This window comes from Plecotus auritus, assembly GCF_963455305.1.
Source record: "Plecotus auritus genome assembly, chromosome: 3".
Classification (NCBI taxonomy): domain Eukaryota; kingdom Metazoa; phylum Chordata; class Mammalia; order Chiroptera; family Vespertilionidae; genus Plecotus; species Plecotus auritus.
This window is the reverse complement of record NC_137772.1, coordinates 91338739-91357307: the sequence shown is the minus strand read 5'-3', so window position 1 is coordinate 91357307 and position 18569 is coordinate 91338739. Positions and strand designations below refer to the sequence as shown.

The window sequence follows — 18569 nt, the reverse complement described above, 5'->3', positions numbered from 1 at the left end:
GCAGGCAGCATGAGCGGCCTGGTGGAATGCTTGCTTCGTTGCCCCGGCGACTAGACAAGTGTTCTGTGCCCAGCTGCAGATGGGCCTCTGGGCCATGGAGAGCCTCTGGGCAGCGGGCATGGAGCAGCCAGGCCCCACAGAAAGCTACTGGCGCACAAATTCGTGCGCAGGGCTACTAGTGAAATAATAAAAGTGAAGCAACTTTCAAATCAGAGTTCTTAACCTCTAAAGTTTGAGGGCAGAAAAAAAAGTTAAAGTCCCTAGAGATTTAATCTGCCTTTGGACACAATTCCAAATCATATAAAAATAATGCTTTCGCCCTGACCAGTTTTTGGCTCAGTGGATAGAGCATCGGCCTGTGGACTCAAGGGTCCCAGGTTCGATTCCGGTCAAGGACATGTATCTTGGTTGCGGGCACATACCCAGTGGAGAGTGTGCAGGAGGCAGCTGATTGATGTTTCTCTCTCATCGATGTTTCTGACTCTCTATCCCTCTCCCTTCCTCTCTGTAAAAAATCAATAAAATATATTTTTTTTAAAATAATAATAATGCTTTCATCCTCACTTGCCACAGCCTGCCTCACTGCTCACATGCCCTGCTAACCCCACAGAAATGCTTCGATTACATGAAGTCCTTCGCCAGATTAGGCCAGTGTCCAGGGCACTGGCTCCTTATCACGCTCGGGCTTATGCCAAAGATATAAAATTTGGTGCAGATGCTTTAGCCTTAATACTTTAAGGTAAGGGTGGGGAATGTCCGGCCCCTGGGCCAAAATCATTTGGTCCGGCCCTGCCAAGGCATTAGGGGTGAGTTAACCAAATGTTTAACCAAATATAGCATGTTAATTTTCAAATTGATAATTCTGTATGGCTCTCAAGTGATGTTGAAAGTATACAAATGGTCCTTTGCAGAAAAAAGGTTCCCCCCCACCCCCCGGCTGTAAGGTGTAGACCTTTTAGCTGATGCTGTAGCTGTTACTATGGGGCCAAAGGGAAGAACAGTGATTACTGGACAGAGTTAGGAAAGTCCCAAAGTAAGAAAAGATGGTGTGATCACGCCCTAACTGGTTTGGCTCAGTGGATAGAGCGTCGGCCTGTGGACTCAAGGGTCCCTGGTTCGATTCTGGTCAAGGGCATGTACCTTGGTTGCGGGCACATCCCCAGCAGGGGGTGTGCAGGAGGCAGCTGATTGATGTTTCTCTCTCATCAATGTTTCAAACTCTCTAATCCCTCTCCCTTCCTCTCTGTAAGAAAATCAATAAAATATATTTTTTTAAAAAAGATGGTGTGATCATTGCTAAGTCCATTGACTTAAAAGATAAATACAAAAATATTAGCACTAAATTTGTTCAAGATGTTGCCAATAATACAAATGAAGGAGCTGGGGATGGCACCACTGCTGCTACTGTATTGGTACATTCTGCTGCCAAGGAAGGCTGAGAAAATTAGCAAAGGTGCTAATCCAGTGGAAATCAGGTGTGATGTTAGCTGTTGATGCTATAATTGCTGAACTTATGAAACAGTCTAAACCTGTGACAACCCCTGAAAAAATTGCTCAGGTTGCTATGATTTCTGCAAACGGAAACAAAGAAATTGGAAACATCATTTCTGATGCAATGAAAAAGATTGGAAGAAACTGCATCATCACAGTAAACGATGGAAAAATACTGAATGATGAATTAGAATTTACTGAAGGCATGGAAATTTGATCGAGGTTATATTTCTCCATACTTCATTAATACATCAAAAGGTCAGTAATGTGAATTCCAAGATGCCTATGTTCAATTGAGTGAAAAGAAAATTTGCAGAGTTCAGTCCATTGTACCTGCTCTTGAAACTGCCAATGCTCACCGTAAGCCCCTGGTCATAATTGCTGAAGATGTTGATGGAGAAGTTCTAAGTACACTCGTTTTGACTAGGCTAAAAGTTGGTCTTCTGGTTGTAGCAGTCAAAGCTCCAGGTTTTGGTGACAATAGAAAGAACTAGCTTAAAGACATGGCTATTGCTACTAGTGGTACAGTGTTTAAAGAAGAAAAATTAACCCTAAATTTTGAAAATGTTCAGCCTCATGTTAGGAAAAATTGGAGAGGTCACTGTGACCAAAGATGATGCCATGCTCTTGAAAGGAAAAGGTGACATGGCTCAAATTTAAAAACATATTCAAGAAATCATCCAACAGATATCCGAAAAGGAATATGAAAAGGAAAAACTAAATGAATGTCTGGCAAAACTCTCAGATGGAGTAGCTGTGCTGAAGTTTGCTGGCACAAGTGACATGGAAATGAATGAAAAGAAAGAGAGTAACATGCCCTCAATGCTACACAAGCTGCTGTTAAAGAAGACATTGCTCTGGGAAGGGGTTGTGCCCTGCTTCAGTGCATTCCAGCCTTGGACTCATTAAATGCATGAAAATAAAAAAATTGGTATAGAAATTATCTTTTAAAAAGCACTTCAAAATTCCTGCAATGAACATTGCTAAGAATGCAGGTGTTGAGGGATCGTTGATAGTTGAAAAAGATTATGCAAAGTTCCTCAGAAGTTGATTATGACACTATGCTTGGAGATTCTGCGAATATGGTATAAAAAGGAATCATTGATCAAACTAAGATTGTAAGAACTGCTTTACTGGTTGGTAATAGAATGGCCTCTCTGTTAACCACAGCAGAAGTTGCAGTCACAGAAATTCCTAAAGAAGAGAAAGACCCTGCAATGGGTGAAATGGGTGGAATGGGAGGTGGTATGGAAGGTGGCATGTTCTAATCCTAGAACAGGGCTTTACCATTATCAGTGAGAACTATGAGAGGACGCTCAAGGAAGTGCTTCAGAGAAGTCACTTGAAGAAAATGACTGAAGAAAAGGATGGCTAATGTTTAAGAAAACCACTATAACCATCAGTTACTGGTTTTAGTTGACAACATACATAAAGATTTACTGCTGTCATTATCCATGCCTACACATAATTTGTTTTGTATTTTTTTATAAAAAGATATTTGTACATTCCAGATAAGTGTAAGAGCCATGCACAATATACGTCTTTCAACTTAAATCAAAGGCATTTTTACTACTATTCTGTTAAAATGAGGATTTTCATGTTTGCCATTATCCAGTGAAAAGTTAAGCAGCCTTTCTGTGGCGAGTAATAATTGTGTACAAAGTAGAGAAAGATCCAATTATGTGACAACCTTTGTGTAATAACAATTTTCTTAAAAAGAATGCTTCCAACATCAAAAGTAACTATCATTCCTAATAAAATAATCCTCCTAAACCTGGCCTCACAACTAGAAAAGGGTTGTCAAACATCTGACAATTCATAAAACGCTATTATAACTAACTGAATTGAATCACACTAGCAGTAATATGCATACTATCCCAAAGGTAATTAGGATTAAAAACGTTGACACTAAAACCAAAATCCAGCCTTATCGAAAAATGTATTGACCCAGCTTTCAAAGAAAATTCATTTTCATTGCTTTCCAATAGGTACAATAAATCGATCTCCCCTAACCCTGCACTCTTCAATGTGCGATGAATGAACTGTCACTCAGGATCAAGTTTTGGTCTGCCCCCATTGAAAAAGGACGCTGCGCTATTCACGAAGGTGGTAAACGAATGCCAATAGGAGGATGTTCTGAAGCAAAGCATTTCGAGTTCGGTGCCCTTTCCTTCTGCGAGATGGTGGGCAGCAGAATTATGCCTCGCTGACATCAGGGACACCCGGGGCAATAAGCCCAGGGCAAGGCTCCTGGCCAACCGCCAAATGCCGCAAGGGGAGGGCTGGGTGCCGGTGGCAGCCGTCCCCGCGCTAAGGGAGAGTGTGAGGCCGACAGCCCGGGACTGTGAGGGGCCTCTCCCACCCGAGCCGCCGCCGTGACCAGGGAGGCGGGGGACTGCAAGGCCAAAGTCCACCCGCGCGCCGGAGGAACACCTCAACCCAGTCCCGGTCCGGCACCTCACCTCGGCCGGCACAGGCAGGTTCTCCGCCGCCGCCTTCAGCTCCAGCACCGAGTCCGTCTGCCGGTCGGTCAGCGGCGCCGTGGTGTCAGGTCTCCGATCCCAGAGAGCCAGCCTCTCCCGAGCGTCCGACTCCGCCGCCGCCTCGGGCAGCAGCAGCAGCGCCGCCTCAGCCATCGCCTCCGCCCCCGTGGCCCTCAGCAGCAGCGGGCAATGGGGACCCCGAAGAACTGGCCCGGGCCACTTCCGGGAAAGACGGACTTCCAGCTAAGCACCGGCAACAGGGCTGGGCGTACCGAGAGGAACAACCTGAACCCGGAAGCGCTTCCACAGTGTGTGGGCGGGACTGAGGTCAGGACAGACGTGGCTTTAAACCGGTACAAATATTTCCGGTTGCGGTGTAGACGTGGAGGAAGAAGGCTAAAAGACCCTGACGGAAATAGAAATGCCCCTACCGGAAGTCTTTTCCTCAACATCCATAACTTTATTGTTACGTGTTGCTAACGACAGTTGTACTAAGTTACTCTGCCGGCAGGGGCTTTCTGTGAGCTCCCGGACCGTACTACTGCCTCTGCTCACAGCTGGGTAGTCTGGGTGGAGTGTGTGTACTGTGTGATTGCCTTGGTAACCTGTTGATAGTTTCGGTTACCTGGAACAACCACGAATACAAACATTTCCAACATCCAATAACTCCGCTGTTAGAAAACTAATTTATGAAAACATAAAAATTCAAAGATTTGTGTGCAGCGAATATCATTACTAGTACTATCAAATAATCGGAAACAATCTAAATGTCCAACATTGAAGAATTCGATCAATAATTCATGGCACAGACATGTAATTGGAATATTATTCTGCCATTTAAATCATGTTGTAGAAGGCCTGGGGCAAGGGGGCAGGGGTGGGCTGGAGGGGATCAATGGGGGGAAAAGGGACATATGCAATACTTTCAAGAATAAAGAATTATTTTTTTTAATCATGTTGTAGACTTGAACAACAAAAATACAAAAGTATTGGATAATAATCTATACAATAAAAGGGTAATATGCTAATTAGACCCGGTGACCAGACATCTTCCGGACAGTTAGAGGGAGACCAGGCCGGCAGGGGGGCAGTTGAGGGGTGACCAGGCAGGCCGGCAGGGGGGCAGTTGGGGGGCGGCCAGGCAGGCAGGCAGGGGTGCAGTTGGGGGGTGGCCAGGCAGGCAGGCGAGCAGTTAGAAGCCAGCGGTTGGGATTGCGAGAGGGATGTCCGATTGCCGGTTTAGGCCCGATCCCTGATTGGAGAGGGTGCAGGCCGGGCTGAGAGACACCCCCCCATGCACAAATTTCGTGCACCAGGCCTCTAGTTTATAATAATATAAATACTTGTGAGTCCATACTAATATAAATGATTGAATTAGTAAATTGGGGAGAAGAGACAGAAAAATTTTTCTACCTTACAGAAAAATTCCAAAACAATAAATATGGAAAGAATGAGGAAAATTGTAACAATTGTAGCAGGCAATATGTAAAGATGGATGCTAAAATTAGTGGGTGAAAGTTGGAGGAGAAACAGAAATTTGCATTGGACAAATGATCTCCCCAAGATATGTATTAATAGCAAGGGGAGCTATTAGCTTTACAGTGGAAACACCTGGCAGACATCACCTTAACCAAGTAATCAAAGTATACAGCATCATCATAAAACTCCTAACATGATAGATCAAGGACACAATATCACTTTGGTGGTATTCTTGCCAAAAATGCAAAACCACATTCTAAATGTGAGAAAACATCAGGCAAATTCAAATTGAGGGATGTCCTACAAAATTCACCAGTATTCTTCAAAAGTGTCAAAGTCATAAAAAATTAGAAAAGATTGAGGAACTGTTACATACTGGAGATGAGATATGACAATTAGATGCAATGTCGGAACCTGGATTGGATCCTCGAATAGAAAAAGGGAAAACTATAGAATAAAATACAGATATTCCAACAAGGTCTGTAGCTTAGGTAATGGTATGCCAATGTTAATTTCCAGTTCTGATTATTGCACACAGTTATCTAAGTTGAATGAAGGACACACCCGAACTCTGTACTACTTTTGCAACTTTTCTGAAGTCAAAAATTATCTCTCAAAGTCAAGAGTTAAAACTCTAATGTTGTAGAAAATATTTATCTGTTTGGAAAAATTATTGTGATATAATTAAGAAGAATGATAGTGTATGATCCTATTGCCCAAAAGAAACACTCCCAAAACATTGACAGATGGTTGGGATTACTAATAAGAAATTTTCTTCTTTTCCTCTTCCTGTGTCTCCTCCTCCTCCTCATTTTGCAATGAATTCTGCACTAAAGAGTAAGGTTTTTGTTTTAATTATTCAACCCAGTTTCAGAGTAATGTTTCTCCATCACATCAATCCACCACTATTTCCTAAAGAAAGTCATCTTGTAGATATGTACAGATATGTACATCTACCTCTTTAAGTAGCTAAAACATTCTCTTCTTCAGATCAGACTGACCTCTACCGTAGTATTGGAAGTTCTAAATGGAGTAATTAGGCAAGAAAAAGAAATAAAAAGCATCCAAATTGGAAAAAAAGTAATAGTACCTCTGCTTGCAGATAATATGATCTTTCATGTAGACACCCTAAATATTCCACACAAAGAACTATTAGAACTAATAAATGAATTCAGCAAAGTAGCAGGATACTAAGTCAACACACAAAAATAGGTTGGATTCCTCTGCATGAACAATGAACAATCTGAAAAGGGAATTACGAAACCAAATTCTATTTACAATAGCATTAAAAAGCATAAAATACTTAGGAATTAACTTAGCCAAGGAAGTGAAACCCATGTACAATGAAAACTATAAAACATTGCTAAAAGAAATTGAGACATAAATAAATGGAAACACATCTCATGTTCATGAATTAAAAAGTTTAATATTGTTAAAATATCAATACTACCCAAAGCAAGCTACAGATTCAGTGTAATTCCTATCCAAATCCCAATGACAGTTTGTGAAGAAATAGAAAAACCCATCTTAAAATTCATATGGAATCTCAAGGGAATCCCAAATAGCTAAAACAATCTTTAAAAAAGAACAAAATTGGAGGATTCACACTTGCCAATTTCAAATTCACTGTTGGTGAAATTGTAAAATGGTACAGTCACTGTGGAGCAGTATGCAGTTCCTCAAAAATTTAAAAATAAAATTACCATATGATCCAGCAATTATTTCTGGGAATATACACAAAAGAGTAAAAGCAGGGTCTCAAAGAGATATTTGTACACCCATGTTCATAACAGCATTATTCACAGTAGCTAAAATGTGTAAGTAACCAAGTATTCGTTAACAATGGATGGATAAGCAAAATGTGGTCTATACATATAATGGAATATTATTCAGCCTTAAAAGGGCAGGAAACTCTAATATACTACAATATGGATGAATCTTGAGGGCATTATGCTAAGTCAAATAAGCTAGTAACAAAAGGACAAATACTGAATGAGTCTACATATTGAGGTACATAAATTAGTCAAAAATCATAAAAACAGAGAGTGTAATGGTAGTTGCCAAGAGTTATTGGGAGGAGAGAATGAGGAGTTGTTTACTGGGTTATGGAGTGTCAGTTCTACAAGATGAAGTTATAGGAATGGATGGTGGTGATAGCTGCACAACAATGTAAATGTATTTAAGACCACTAAACTGTATACTTAAAAATGGTTAAGACAGTAAATTTTATGTTATGTGTATTACACTACAAAAAAAAAAAAAAAAAAAAAAAGGATCCAGATATAAGTTCTGGGATCTTATCTTCTAGCTTGGGCCTATAATAAGGCCATAAACATAAACATTGCTAATGAATTAAAAGACCAAGATCCACTCAAAACAATTTATCTCAAAAGTTCTGGTGGTGGTAGCAGTGCTGTTGTAGAAGACCGAAGAAACCCAAGCGAAGCTTAGAGAAATGGAGTTACACAGCTTTATTATGCTGGCGGTCTCAGAGGAGTTGCCTCCAAAGTCTGATCAAACCAATATGGTGGAAGCCCTTCTTTTACCCACTTTGGGTTCTTTGTCCCACAAATATGGATGGGGCTTCCAGACCTTTTGTGGGCTTTGCAAAAAGCCCCGTGTGTTGGGACGGGGGCCTTGACGCCATATCTAAGGGCCTGGCCTGGCGCCAGCACTGATAACCCCCTCCGGGGGTTGTATATTGTTCATGGTTTATGGCCTCTGTAAAATGTGAGCATTTAGGTAACAGGTCTTGTAAGACCAGATTGTGGGAAAGGGGCAGTGACTTAATTATAGGTTATCAAGAATGTACATTAGGTTACTGGCACAGATTCAGATTGCTAACCCCCCAAACATCAGGGTTACATTGGAATTAGCCTTTTAGCCTTCTCAGTACTATAGTGTGAGTGTACTTAATGTCACAGAACTGTACACTTAAATATGGCTTACATGGTAAATTTATTTTATGTATATTTTACCACAATTTTTAAAAATGTTAGCCTGAACACAGGCTGACAGAGTTCTGATTTCTCTGCAACTTGGTTAATAAAGCAATCAGTAGGAAATGCTGCCTGGAGCACTCTCATCCCAATTCTCACTGACTCCTTGTGACCTTGAGATAACACAGCACATTAAGAATCCCAGAAGTAAAGAGCAAATCTTAGTAGGTTGCTTCCATTTAATGCAAGAAGTATTTATTGCACTATCTATTATGTGCAAATTATTGTTTTTTTAAAAAAGCACAAAATATAGAGTAGTGATGCAATTCAAGATGAAGTCTGCCAGTGGCGTTAAGCAGTTCTTTTTTTTTTTTTTAAGATATATTTTTATTGATTTTTTACAGAGAGGAAGGGAGAGGGATGGAGAGTTAGAAACATCAGTGAGAGAGAAACATCGATCAGTTGCCTCCTGGCACAGCCCCCACTGGGGATGTGCCTGCAACCAAGGTACATGCTCTTGACCGGAATCAAACCTGGGACCTTTCAGTTTGCAGGCCGACACTCTATCCACTGAGCCAAACCAGTTTCAGCTTACGCAGTTCTTGGATGTTTGTAAACCTGACTCTAAGATATGGATTCCTTTTAAGTCTAGAATCATCAAAACTCTCACACATACATTCAGTGAAAATCTGCAATAGCTTATATCTAGTCAGCTTCTCTTTTCATAAAGTACTATGGAGTGTTTTGGAAATATATTTGCAAGATTACAATTAATGAAGTAAAACTTCACAAGAGAAAATGCAGCTCTTGCCACCATGTAATGCAATGAAACAGTATAATTTGAAAATAGTATGGTCAGAAGGAGACTAAGAATTATGTAAAAACACCTCAGGAGTTTCCAGAATAGGTACATAGTCCACATGATGCACTCTATTTGGAGGTTTCCCCCTACTGTCAAAAAAAAAAGTTTTAAAAAAATTAAATTATCACCCAGCCAGTGTTTCTCAGTGGTTGAGTGTCAATCTCTGAACCAGGAAGTCACAGTTTAATTCCTGGTTAATGTGCATGCCCAGGTTGCAGGCTCAAGCCCCAGTGGGAGGTGTGTGTGAGGAAGACGATCAATGATTCTCTCTCATCATTGATGTTTCTCTCTTCCTCTCTGAAATCAATAAAAATATATTTAAAAATTTTTAAATTATCAAATACTAGTGGCCCGGTGCACAAAATTCATGCACAAAGGGGGGGTTCCCTCAGCCCAGCCTGCACCCTCTCCAATTGAGGACCCCTTCGGGATCGGGCCGAAACCAGCAGTCAGACATCCCTTTCGCAGTCTGGGACCACTGGCTCCTAACCACTCACTGGCCTGCCTTCCTGATCGCCCCTAACTGCCTCTGCCTGCCTGCCTGATTGCCCCTAACCACTCTGCATTCCTGCCTGATCGCCCTTAACCACCTCTGCCTGCCTGCCTGCCTGATTGCCCCTAACCACTCTGCCTTCCTGCCTGATCGCCCTTAACCACCTCTGCCTGCCTGCCTGATCACCCCTATCTGCTCCCCTGCTGGCCTGATTTGCCCCTAACTGCCTCTGCCTCGCCCCATACCCAGGACCCGGGCTTCCCTCCCTCTGGCCAGCCACAGGCACCCAGGACCTGGGCCAGCTTCACCCAGGCTGGCCACAGCCACAGGGGACCATGGGCAGGCGGCTTCACCCAGCCTGCAGCTGCAGGCACCCGGGACCACAGGGTGTGCAGCTTGTCCCTCTCCTGGGCTGCAGGTGCAGGCGCCCAGGACCGTGGAGCGGGCAGCTTGTCCCTCTCCTGGGCTGCAGCCCCAGCTGCTGGCGCCCAGGACTGCGGGGCAGGCAGCTTGTCCCTCTCCCAGGCCAGAGGTGCAGGCGCAGCTGCTGGCACCCATTTCCCTGGAGCGAGTGGCTTGTCCCTCTCCCAGGCTGCAGCCTGGCTGGTCCCCATTCCTCTCACCCAGTGTTGAGTGTCTGAGTGTTATGGCATGATGGCATAAGGGCATGATGACTATTTGCATATTAGCTCTTTATTATGTAGATTTTAACTTGTCACAGTCTATTTTCAAGTGGATATTACACCACTTCACATCTTGTATAGAAACTTCACTGTAACAAAATTTCATTTTTCCCAGGCAATCTTTGTGCTATTATTGTCATGTATTTTACTTTCACAGATGTTATAAAACTGACATTAGATTATTGTGTAGTTAATTATCTTTAAATATATTTAAATAATAAGAAACGTCTATTATATTTTTTCCTATGCATTTACTGTCTTTGGTGTTTCCCATTTCTTGGCATAGATCGTTATTTGTATCTGGCAAAATTTTATTTCTGCTTGCAGGACTTCTTTTAACATTCCTTACACTACAAATCTGCTGGTGATAAAAAAAAATCAATCTTTTATATATGAAAAATATATTTTAACTATTTTTAAAAATATTTTCACTCAGTCTAGAATTATAAATTGAGAGGATTTCCCCCCCCTTTGTGAGTACTTTAATGCTGTCGCTCTATCTTCTCCCTTACACTGTTTCTGATGAGAAATCTTTTGTAATCCTTATGTTTATTCCTGTGTATAGTGTGTCTCTTCTAACTTAAAAGATTTTTCTTTTCATCACTGGTGTTGAGAAATGTGATTTTTATGTGTCTTAATGTAGCTTTCTTTATGTCCTGTCCTTGCTATTCACTGAGCTTTTTTGATCTGTGGGTTTATATTTTTTACTATATTTTGCTAAATTTGGAAATTTTTGAATCATTCTTTCTTCAGATGATTTTATATATATATATATAAAGTTTGGGTCTCTAGAGGGGACTGGGGAGGAAGAGGAGTGAACCAAACTGTAGGGTCAGGACCTCAGCAGGCAATTGAGTGCGGGGAGGCCAGCAGGGCCATCCCTGCAGTGGCCAGTTCATGGCTCGTTCCTGGGCTGGGGGGTCTCATGCATCTGCTCCGTGCTGCCCAGCAGTGCAGTGCCCGTCGGGGCTGTGCGTAGCTTACGGGGAAGGCACGGCCTGGGGAGTTGGAGCCTTGATCCCGCGCAGTAACCAGATCCTGGCATTGGGAATGCGGCCAGTTCTCTGCACCCTGAGTCACCCCACTGTTGCGTCCCCGGAGCAGTCATGGTGCCTTCTTCCATCACGGTCCCCTAAGCTCGCAGCCATGCAGGTGTGCTGTCATAGGTTTGGGTGAATGGGACGTGGAAGACCCGTGGGTGAGAGCAGGCGCTGGGTGCTGGCTGGGGAGGCAGACGTGTGGGTTTGCGTGAAGCACTCACAGTCACAGCTTTGGAAGCCTCTTTCCTAGTTTCTCAGAGAGCCTGATGGTGAGGAAATGTAGGTCTCCTCTTGCGTTGAAGTTTCCGTGGGAAACCTTGCCATTGGGGGTGTCAGAGGGGTAGGCCGGGAGCGCCTGCAGCAGAGAAACACCCTTCTCTCGTAACCTCTTCACAGGCAGACTGGTCGACGGATGCCTGGGAACTGCTCAGCGGATCCCTGCTGTTCCACAGAGTTCTCTGAGCAGCCGTCCATCTTGCGCAGGAAGAAAGGTGTGTGCTCACTGCCCGGCCCCAGGCTAGCAGGGGCACCCTGGCCCCAGACATGTTCTCCCACTGGGTTCACAGAGGTTGGACAATCATTGTCCAGAATTCCCTTGTTTAACAAAGAAAGTTAAGTTCCCAGTGAGGACCCTGGTTAGAAAGGGAGGGGGATGGGGGGAGGGGGAGGAGCCGAGCTGCCTCTGCCCCACCCACCGGAAGGCGCAGAGCCCAAGACATGATCTCCAGCCCGCTCACCTCCCCGGGAGGCTGCTTCCAGAGAGACCGTGATGGCCAGGCTCTGCTCCTGTGTCCTGGTGGGTCTGAAAAGCAGGAGGCAGAGCCGTGCTCTCACCTGGGGCTCAGGGCAGCAGCCTCCTTGTTCTCGTGGCCCTGGGGTCTGACCGCTCCTCAGTGCTTGGAACTGCGTGTAGGAGCCGCTGGCGCAGGCACCCCCTGGGACGCAAATACAGCGGGCAAAGAATCAGACCTCGTTGCCCAGGCAACGATGCCAGCATCCCACCCCGCCCCTGGCTGCTTGGCGCCTGCGCGTGCGCGCTGCCCACAGGCCTGCCATCTTTGTTGGGTTAATTTGCATACTCACTCCTGATTGGCTATGGGCATTGCAGAGGTACAGTCAATTTACATTTTTGTCTATTATTAAGTCAGATTAAATTCATTGAATAAAAAGAAAATAGTTAAAACTGAAAAAGCAAATGTTTCCCATTTATTCTTTCAGCTCAATTTTAAGTTTGACAGACATCCTATCTAATAAAGATGGAATATGCTAATTGACCCTCACGCCGTTGCAAAGATGGCGACAACCACAGCCAATAAGGAGGGAATATGCTAATTGACTGCCACGCCCTCAAATATGATGGCGCCCACAGCCACAAGATGGTGGCGCCCAGTCCCCTCAGCCCCGCTTGCCTCTGGTGTCCCCCAGTCCCCTCAGCCTCCCAGCTGCCCAGGACCGGCCCGAGGCTCAGGCAAGCCTCAGATGTCGGCTGCCCAGCTGCCCAGGGCCGGCCTGAAGCACAGGCAAGCCTCAGATGGCGGCTGCCCAGCCGATGCCTGAGGCGCAGACAAGCCTCTGATGGTGGCTGCCCAGCTGCCCAGGGCTGCCCAAGGCTCAGGTAACCAGGGCTGGCTGAGGCTTGCACTACCAGCAGTGGCAGCAGCAGAGGTGTGATGGGGGCATTGCCTTCCCCTGATAGCCGGGTCGCCTCCCGCCCCTGAGGGCTCCCAGACTGAGAGGGGGCAGGCCGGGCTGAGGAATCCCCCCGCCAGTGCATGAATTTTCATGCACCGGGCCTCTAGTTTAATATAATTTTAGAAATATTATATCATTAAACTATAAACAATATATTTACTATAACTCTCATTTTCCATCACTTACCGTAACTTGGACATCTGAATTCCAAGGTAGTCCTTTTTGCTCTAAAAAATTTTGTTTTAAATGATAATACATAAACTTTTAGAACCAATATAATACAATTCTGCATAAAGAAAATTTTAGTAATTGCTTCCACCCTGTGATGGTTAAATTATGTGTCAACTTGGACAGGCCCAGTTGTACACTAAATACTAGTCTAGATGTTACTATGAAGGTATTCTATAGATGTTGAATAACATCTGCAATCAGTTGACTTTAAGATTATATTCCAGCCCAGCCGGTGTGGCTCAGTGGTTGAGCATCGACCTATGAACCAGGAGGTCAGGGCACATGCCCGGGATGAGAGCTCGATCTCTGGTAGGGAGCATGCAGGAGGCAGTCAATCAATTATTCTCTCTCATCATTGATGTTTCTATCTCTCTCTCCCACTCCCTTCCTCTCTGAAATCAATACATATATTTTTAAAAAAGATTATACTCCATTACACAAGTGGGCCTCATTCAATCAGTTAAGGAACTGAAGGGGAAATAAAAACAAGGTTTCCAAGAGAAGGACTTTTGACTCAAGACTATGACATAGAAATCCTGTCTGAGTTTCCAGTCTGCTAACCTGTTCACCTACAGGTTTCATACTTACCAGTCCTCCACAATCACATGAGCCTAATCCTTAAAATAAATCACACACACACACACACACACACACACACACACACACACACACCTATTGGTTCTATTTCTCTGGAGAACCCTAATGCACACCCTTTAAATCCATTCCCTACTTACATAAGTTTTATGCTTTCTTCCTAAGAAATGAGATCATGGTATACATAGGAGTCTGCATCTCAACTTTTTCCTACTTACCGTAATAACATATCATGAACATCTTTCCAGGTGAGCAGGCTGAGATCTAACTCATTCTTCTCATGTGCCACACAGTAAGCCATTACATGGATGGACCCAGTTTATTTAAGCTGGTCCATCCATATTGATATATTGTTTCCAGTATTTTGCTCTTGGTGCTTTTGGTTCCATCATTTGCATCAAGCTTTCAAGAAACAGATTTATATACTACCCTTGTCTTATACGCCCATGCCTTGCTTCCAAATGATTTACTTATAATCTACTGATAATGTACCCTGTAGATTTTTCCAGCTAACACTTTAACAACAAATAGCCTGGATTTAAAGCCAAATGTGTCTAACAGATGCAGTGATCAGAGTGGAAGTTCTACTGTTCAGGCATTTGGGACACACCAGCTGCCAGCTGTTCTCACTACCCTCACACAAAGTCAATCATTTATGGGTATGTCATTTAATCTCTTAGGTAGAACTGGAACAAAACGTCTCCCTCTCTTTTCCAATTCTATTTTTTCAATAAACTACTATATTTAAGTTAAATGTTAAGAAAACAGGCACCTAGAAAATACTTTTAAGTAAAAAAAAATGAACCATATTTGTATTTCACCCACTGGCTATTTTATGCCAACCAGAGGTATCTCTGCCTGGGCCACAGTTAACCAAGCACCCCAGCTCCTGCCTCGAGCCAGCATCAAATACCAGGAGGACAGAGGGAACTTGAAAGTTCAGGGCACTGATGTAATCATATTGTTGTCTTTTTTTTTTTTTTCTTTTTCTTTTTTTTAATCCTCACCCAAGGATATTTTTTTTCTCCATTAATCTTTTTTTAAGATATTTTATTGATTTCAGAGAGGAAGGGAGAGGGAGAGAGAGATAGAAACATCAATGATGAGAGAGAATCATTGATTGGCTGCCTCCTGCATACCCCACACTGGGGATTGAGCTCACAACCCGGGCATGTGCCCTGACCGGGAATGGAACTGTGACCTACTGGCTCATAGGTCCATACTCAAATCACTGAGCCACACCGGCTGGGCCCCATTGATCTTTAAAGAGAGAGTGGAATGGAGGGAGAAAGGGGAGGGAGGGAGGGAAGAAGGGAGGGAGAAAGGGTAACATTGATGTGAGAGTGACACATTAATTGGTTGCTTTTTTTTTAAACAAATTATTTTTTAAATATATATTTCTTTATTGATTTCAGAGAGGAAGGAAGAGGTAGAGAGAGAAACATCAATGATGAGAGAGAATCATTGATCAGCTGCCTCCTGCACGCCCCCCACTGGGGATCGAGCCCGCAACCCAGGCATGTGCCCTTGGCCAGAATCGAACCCGGGACCCTTCAGTCCGCAGGCCAACGCTCTATCCACTGAGCCAAACCGGCCAGGGCAATTGGCTGCTTCTTAAAAGCGCTCCGACCAGGGCTGGGGATTGACCAGGGTTGGGGATCAAACCTGAAACCAAGGTATGTGCCCTTGACCGGGAATTGAACCTGAGACCCTTCTGACCACGGGCCAATGCTCTAACCACTGAGCGACTGGCCAGGGCACATTAATGTTCTTAATCTCCACAGTACCGTGCCAACCCAACCCATGCAGCAAATTCACTGGCCTCTACTGAGTCGCAGAATATTTCAGATAATGGGTATCCAGGCAATAAGTAAGATGATCCCAATAACTTCTCTAGGCAGAGAGAAATGTCTGCAACCACTTTCCCAAATGCTATTTCTACTCCAGCCTTCTGGACTCTTTGGAGAATGTCTTAGTTCAAATGTTTCTACTTATCTGAAATAATCATAAATCATTTTTATAATTATATATTACTCCAGTTTATTAAATAATGAAACAAATTTTATGCCACATAATCCAACAATGTTTAAATAAAGAGCTTGAAATATAAAGGCTTATGAAACTTTATAGTCTTTATATGATATATGCTATTTCTAGCCCAAGAATAAATATGGAAAACAGGAGGCATTTTTTATATCACAAATCAGCAACATTTAGCTTCAATGATTACATAAACCCACGAGCAAACAAAAAATCCTTTTTTTTTTCTTTTAGGTTATAAAAGCTAAAAATCCTTTTGCCACATATAAGCAATAGCCAAGGGGGTGGGCAATCCCTGAAAACGAGGGGAGCAAGTGTCCCAGGGTCTTAAGTTCTTTCTTGGTTAGAAGCTTCAATAATTACATTAACTCTTTCAGAAAGCAGAAAAAACAAAGCAGGTTAAGATCTTGTTCTATAAAGTGTTTAATAAATCTACACTGAAGAAATACTGTGTTTTTTTTTTCTTTAAAACGTTAAGTTTTACAGTGAGGTTTGAATTTCTTTTCAATCTGATATGAACATGTACATAATTTTAATAAATTGATATAATGAATATTGCATATTTACTTAGAAATGGTATGTATAGTTAAAAAAGTGTTTTCTACATTTAAAAAAAAGAGTGTTTCATAAGCAGTAACTCAAGGAACTCAAAACTGAAAGCCTTTCTATAGAAAGCCATGGAATGTTTGGTATGAAGAAAAAATTTCCTTTATGAAGATATGGTTCAGTACCAGGAGAGGCCTGAATGAGTTTGGCTCTCCAGTCACCTCTAGAGGGTGCCAGGGAGATCCGGACTTTTATCTTAGTCTTTATGCAATTCACACCTACTTGCTACTCCACCACCCTTCTTTCTTCTCCTCTTTTTAATGACTTTGTCTTAGCAATTACTTTTGGAAATAAACTTCTGTTTCACAAAATCTTTTTTAAAGTCAACATTAATAAAGAAGGCAAGGTGAAAGTGACTGGGAGGAAAACTACCCAATCCACAAGAAAAACCTCTGTTCTTCTACTGTGCTTCAAGGGAGGAAGCAGCTAGGGGCCAGACAACTGGGATGGGGTAGACACTGAGTAAGTGTCTCCCTGGAGCCCCCAGTTAGTATGTATTTAATGTTCTCAAAGGTTGGAACCCAAGGTACCCAGTATCTATCTATCTATCTATCTATCTATCCATCCATCCATCCATTCTAATAAAAGAGTAATATGCAAATTGACTGTACCTCTGCTACAACCACCAGCCACGCCCACCAGCCAATCAGGAGTGAATATGCAAATAAACCCAACCAAGATGGCTGCGGCCACGGAGAGCAGGAGGGAGGCTTGGGTTTTCCCGGCAATGGAGGAAGCCAAGCTTTCCACCTGCCCTTGCCGGCCTTGGCTGGGGGCGGAGCCAGACGATCGGAGGGAGCTGGGGGTCCCCCGCCCAGGGCCCGAGCCTGGGCTAGAGGCTTGCAGCCTTGGCTGAGGCCGAAGCCGGGCGATCAGAGGGAGCTGGGGGTCCCCTGCCCAGGGCCAGAGGCTTTAGGCCTTGGCAGGGGCGGAGCTGGCAATTGGAGGGAACTGGGGGGCCCCTGCCCAGTTCCCGAGGCTTTAGGCCCTGGCATGGGTGGAGCCGGAGATCGGAGGAGATAGGTGTGAACTACAGAGGAAACACCTTTTCTGACTGCTCATTGGCTAAGCTCCCTGTATGCCACTGGTAATATTCTTAGTAACTTGGGTAATAAGAATCCAAAAAGGTGATCTAGGGCTTTTCCACCACACTTTTGGAGAAAAAAAGGAAGGTCCACTGATGGAGGGCTAAGAAATGTCATATCCTGCCCTAGCCGGTTTTGCTCAGTGGATAATGCCTTGACCTGCCGACCGCAGGGTCCGGATTAGATTCTGATCAAGGGCATGTACCTAGGTTGCAGGCTCCTCCCTGGCTGGGGCCCAGGTCAGGGCTTGCAGGAGGCAACCAATCAAAGTGTTCCTCTCACTTTGATGTTTCTCACTGTCTTTCCATTTCTCTTCCACATTCTCTAAAAATCAATGGAAACATATCCTCAGGTGAGGATAAAAAAAAAAAAAAAAAGAAAGAAAGAAAGAAATGTCATATCCTATGAAAGACACATCTTGAAAATGCCTAAAGAAAGTTGTCATTTTTTCATGGTGAAGGGACCGGAGTCCGTGTTGATGAAAACACCTTGGTGGCTGCGGTGACTGGCAGTGGCTGCAGCAGCGAGGTGATGGGGCTGGTGCCTTTCCCTGATCAGCCCAGTCGCCTCCCACAAAGGGAGTCCCATGGGGAGCAGGCCTAAGCCGTCAGTAGGACATCCCCTGAGGGCTCCCAGTATGTGAGAGGGGGCAGGTTGGGCTGAGGGACCCCTCCACCCCCAGTGCACGAATTTCGTGCACCGGGCCCCTAGTATATAAATAAAGAGGTAATATGCAAATTAAGTGGGATGCCGTAATGGTCACGACCAGCTCAGAAGGAGGGGCTGGGTGCAGGCCGGAGCCTGAGAGAATAACACGCAGGGGGGCCAGCCCCCAGCAGCCCCACAGTCGC

At 43.9% G+C, this 18569-nt stretch overlaps 1 protein-coding gene and 1 pseudogene across 2 annotated transcripts in view; one reads left to right on the top strand and one right to left on the bottom strand.

Annotated features, from left to right (window-relative positions):
- COG3 (component of oligomeric golgi complex 3) overlaps positions 1-4286 on the bottom strand; it is a 91077-nt gene extending 86791 nt beyond the window's left edge. The window contains exon 1 of the mRNA XM_080662083.1: positions 3954-4286. Within this exon, the coding sequence (XP_080518209.1) occupies positions 3954-4127 (174 nt within the window). The 5' untranslated portion in view covers positions 4128-4286. The remainder of the gene's footprint in view (positions 1-3953) is intronic.
- On the top strand, positions 613-2759 carry LOC308243668 (60 kDa heat shock protein, mitochondrial-like; annotated as a pseudogene). Its single transcript has 3 exons — positions 613-745; positions 951-1046; positions 1282-2759. The product of its transcript is annotated as a 60 kDa heat shock protein, mitochondrial-like (transcript).
- Positions 4287-18569: the final 14283 nt, after the last annotated feature.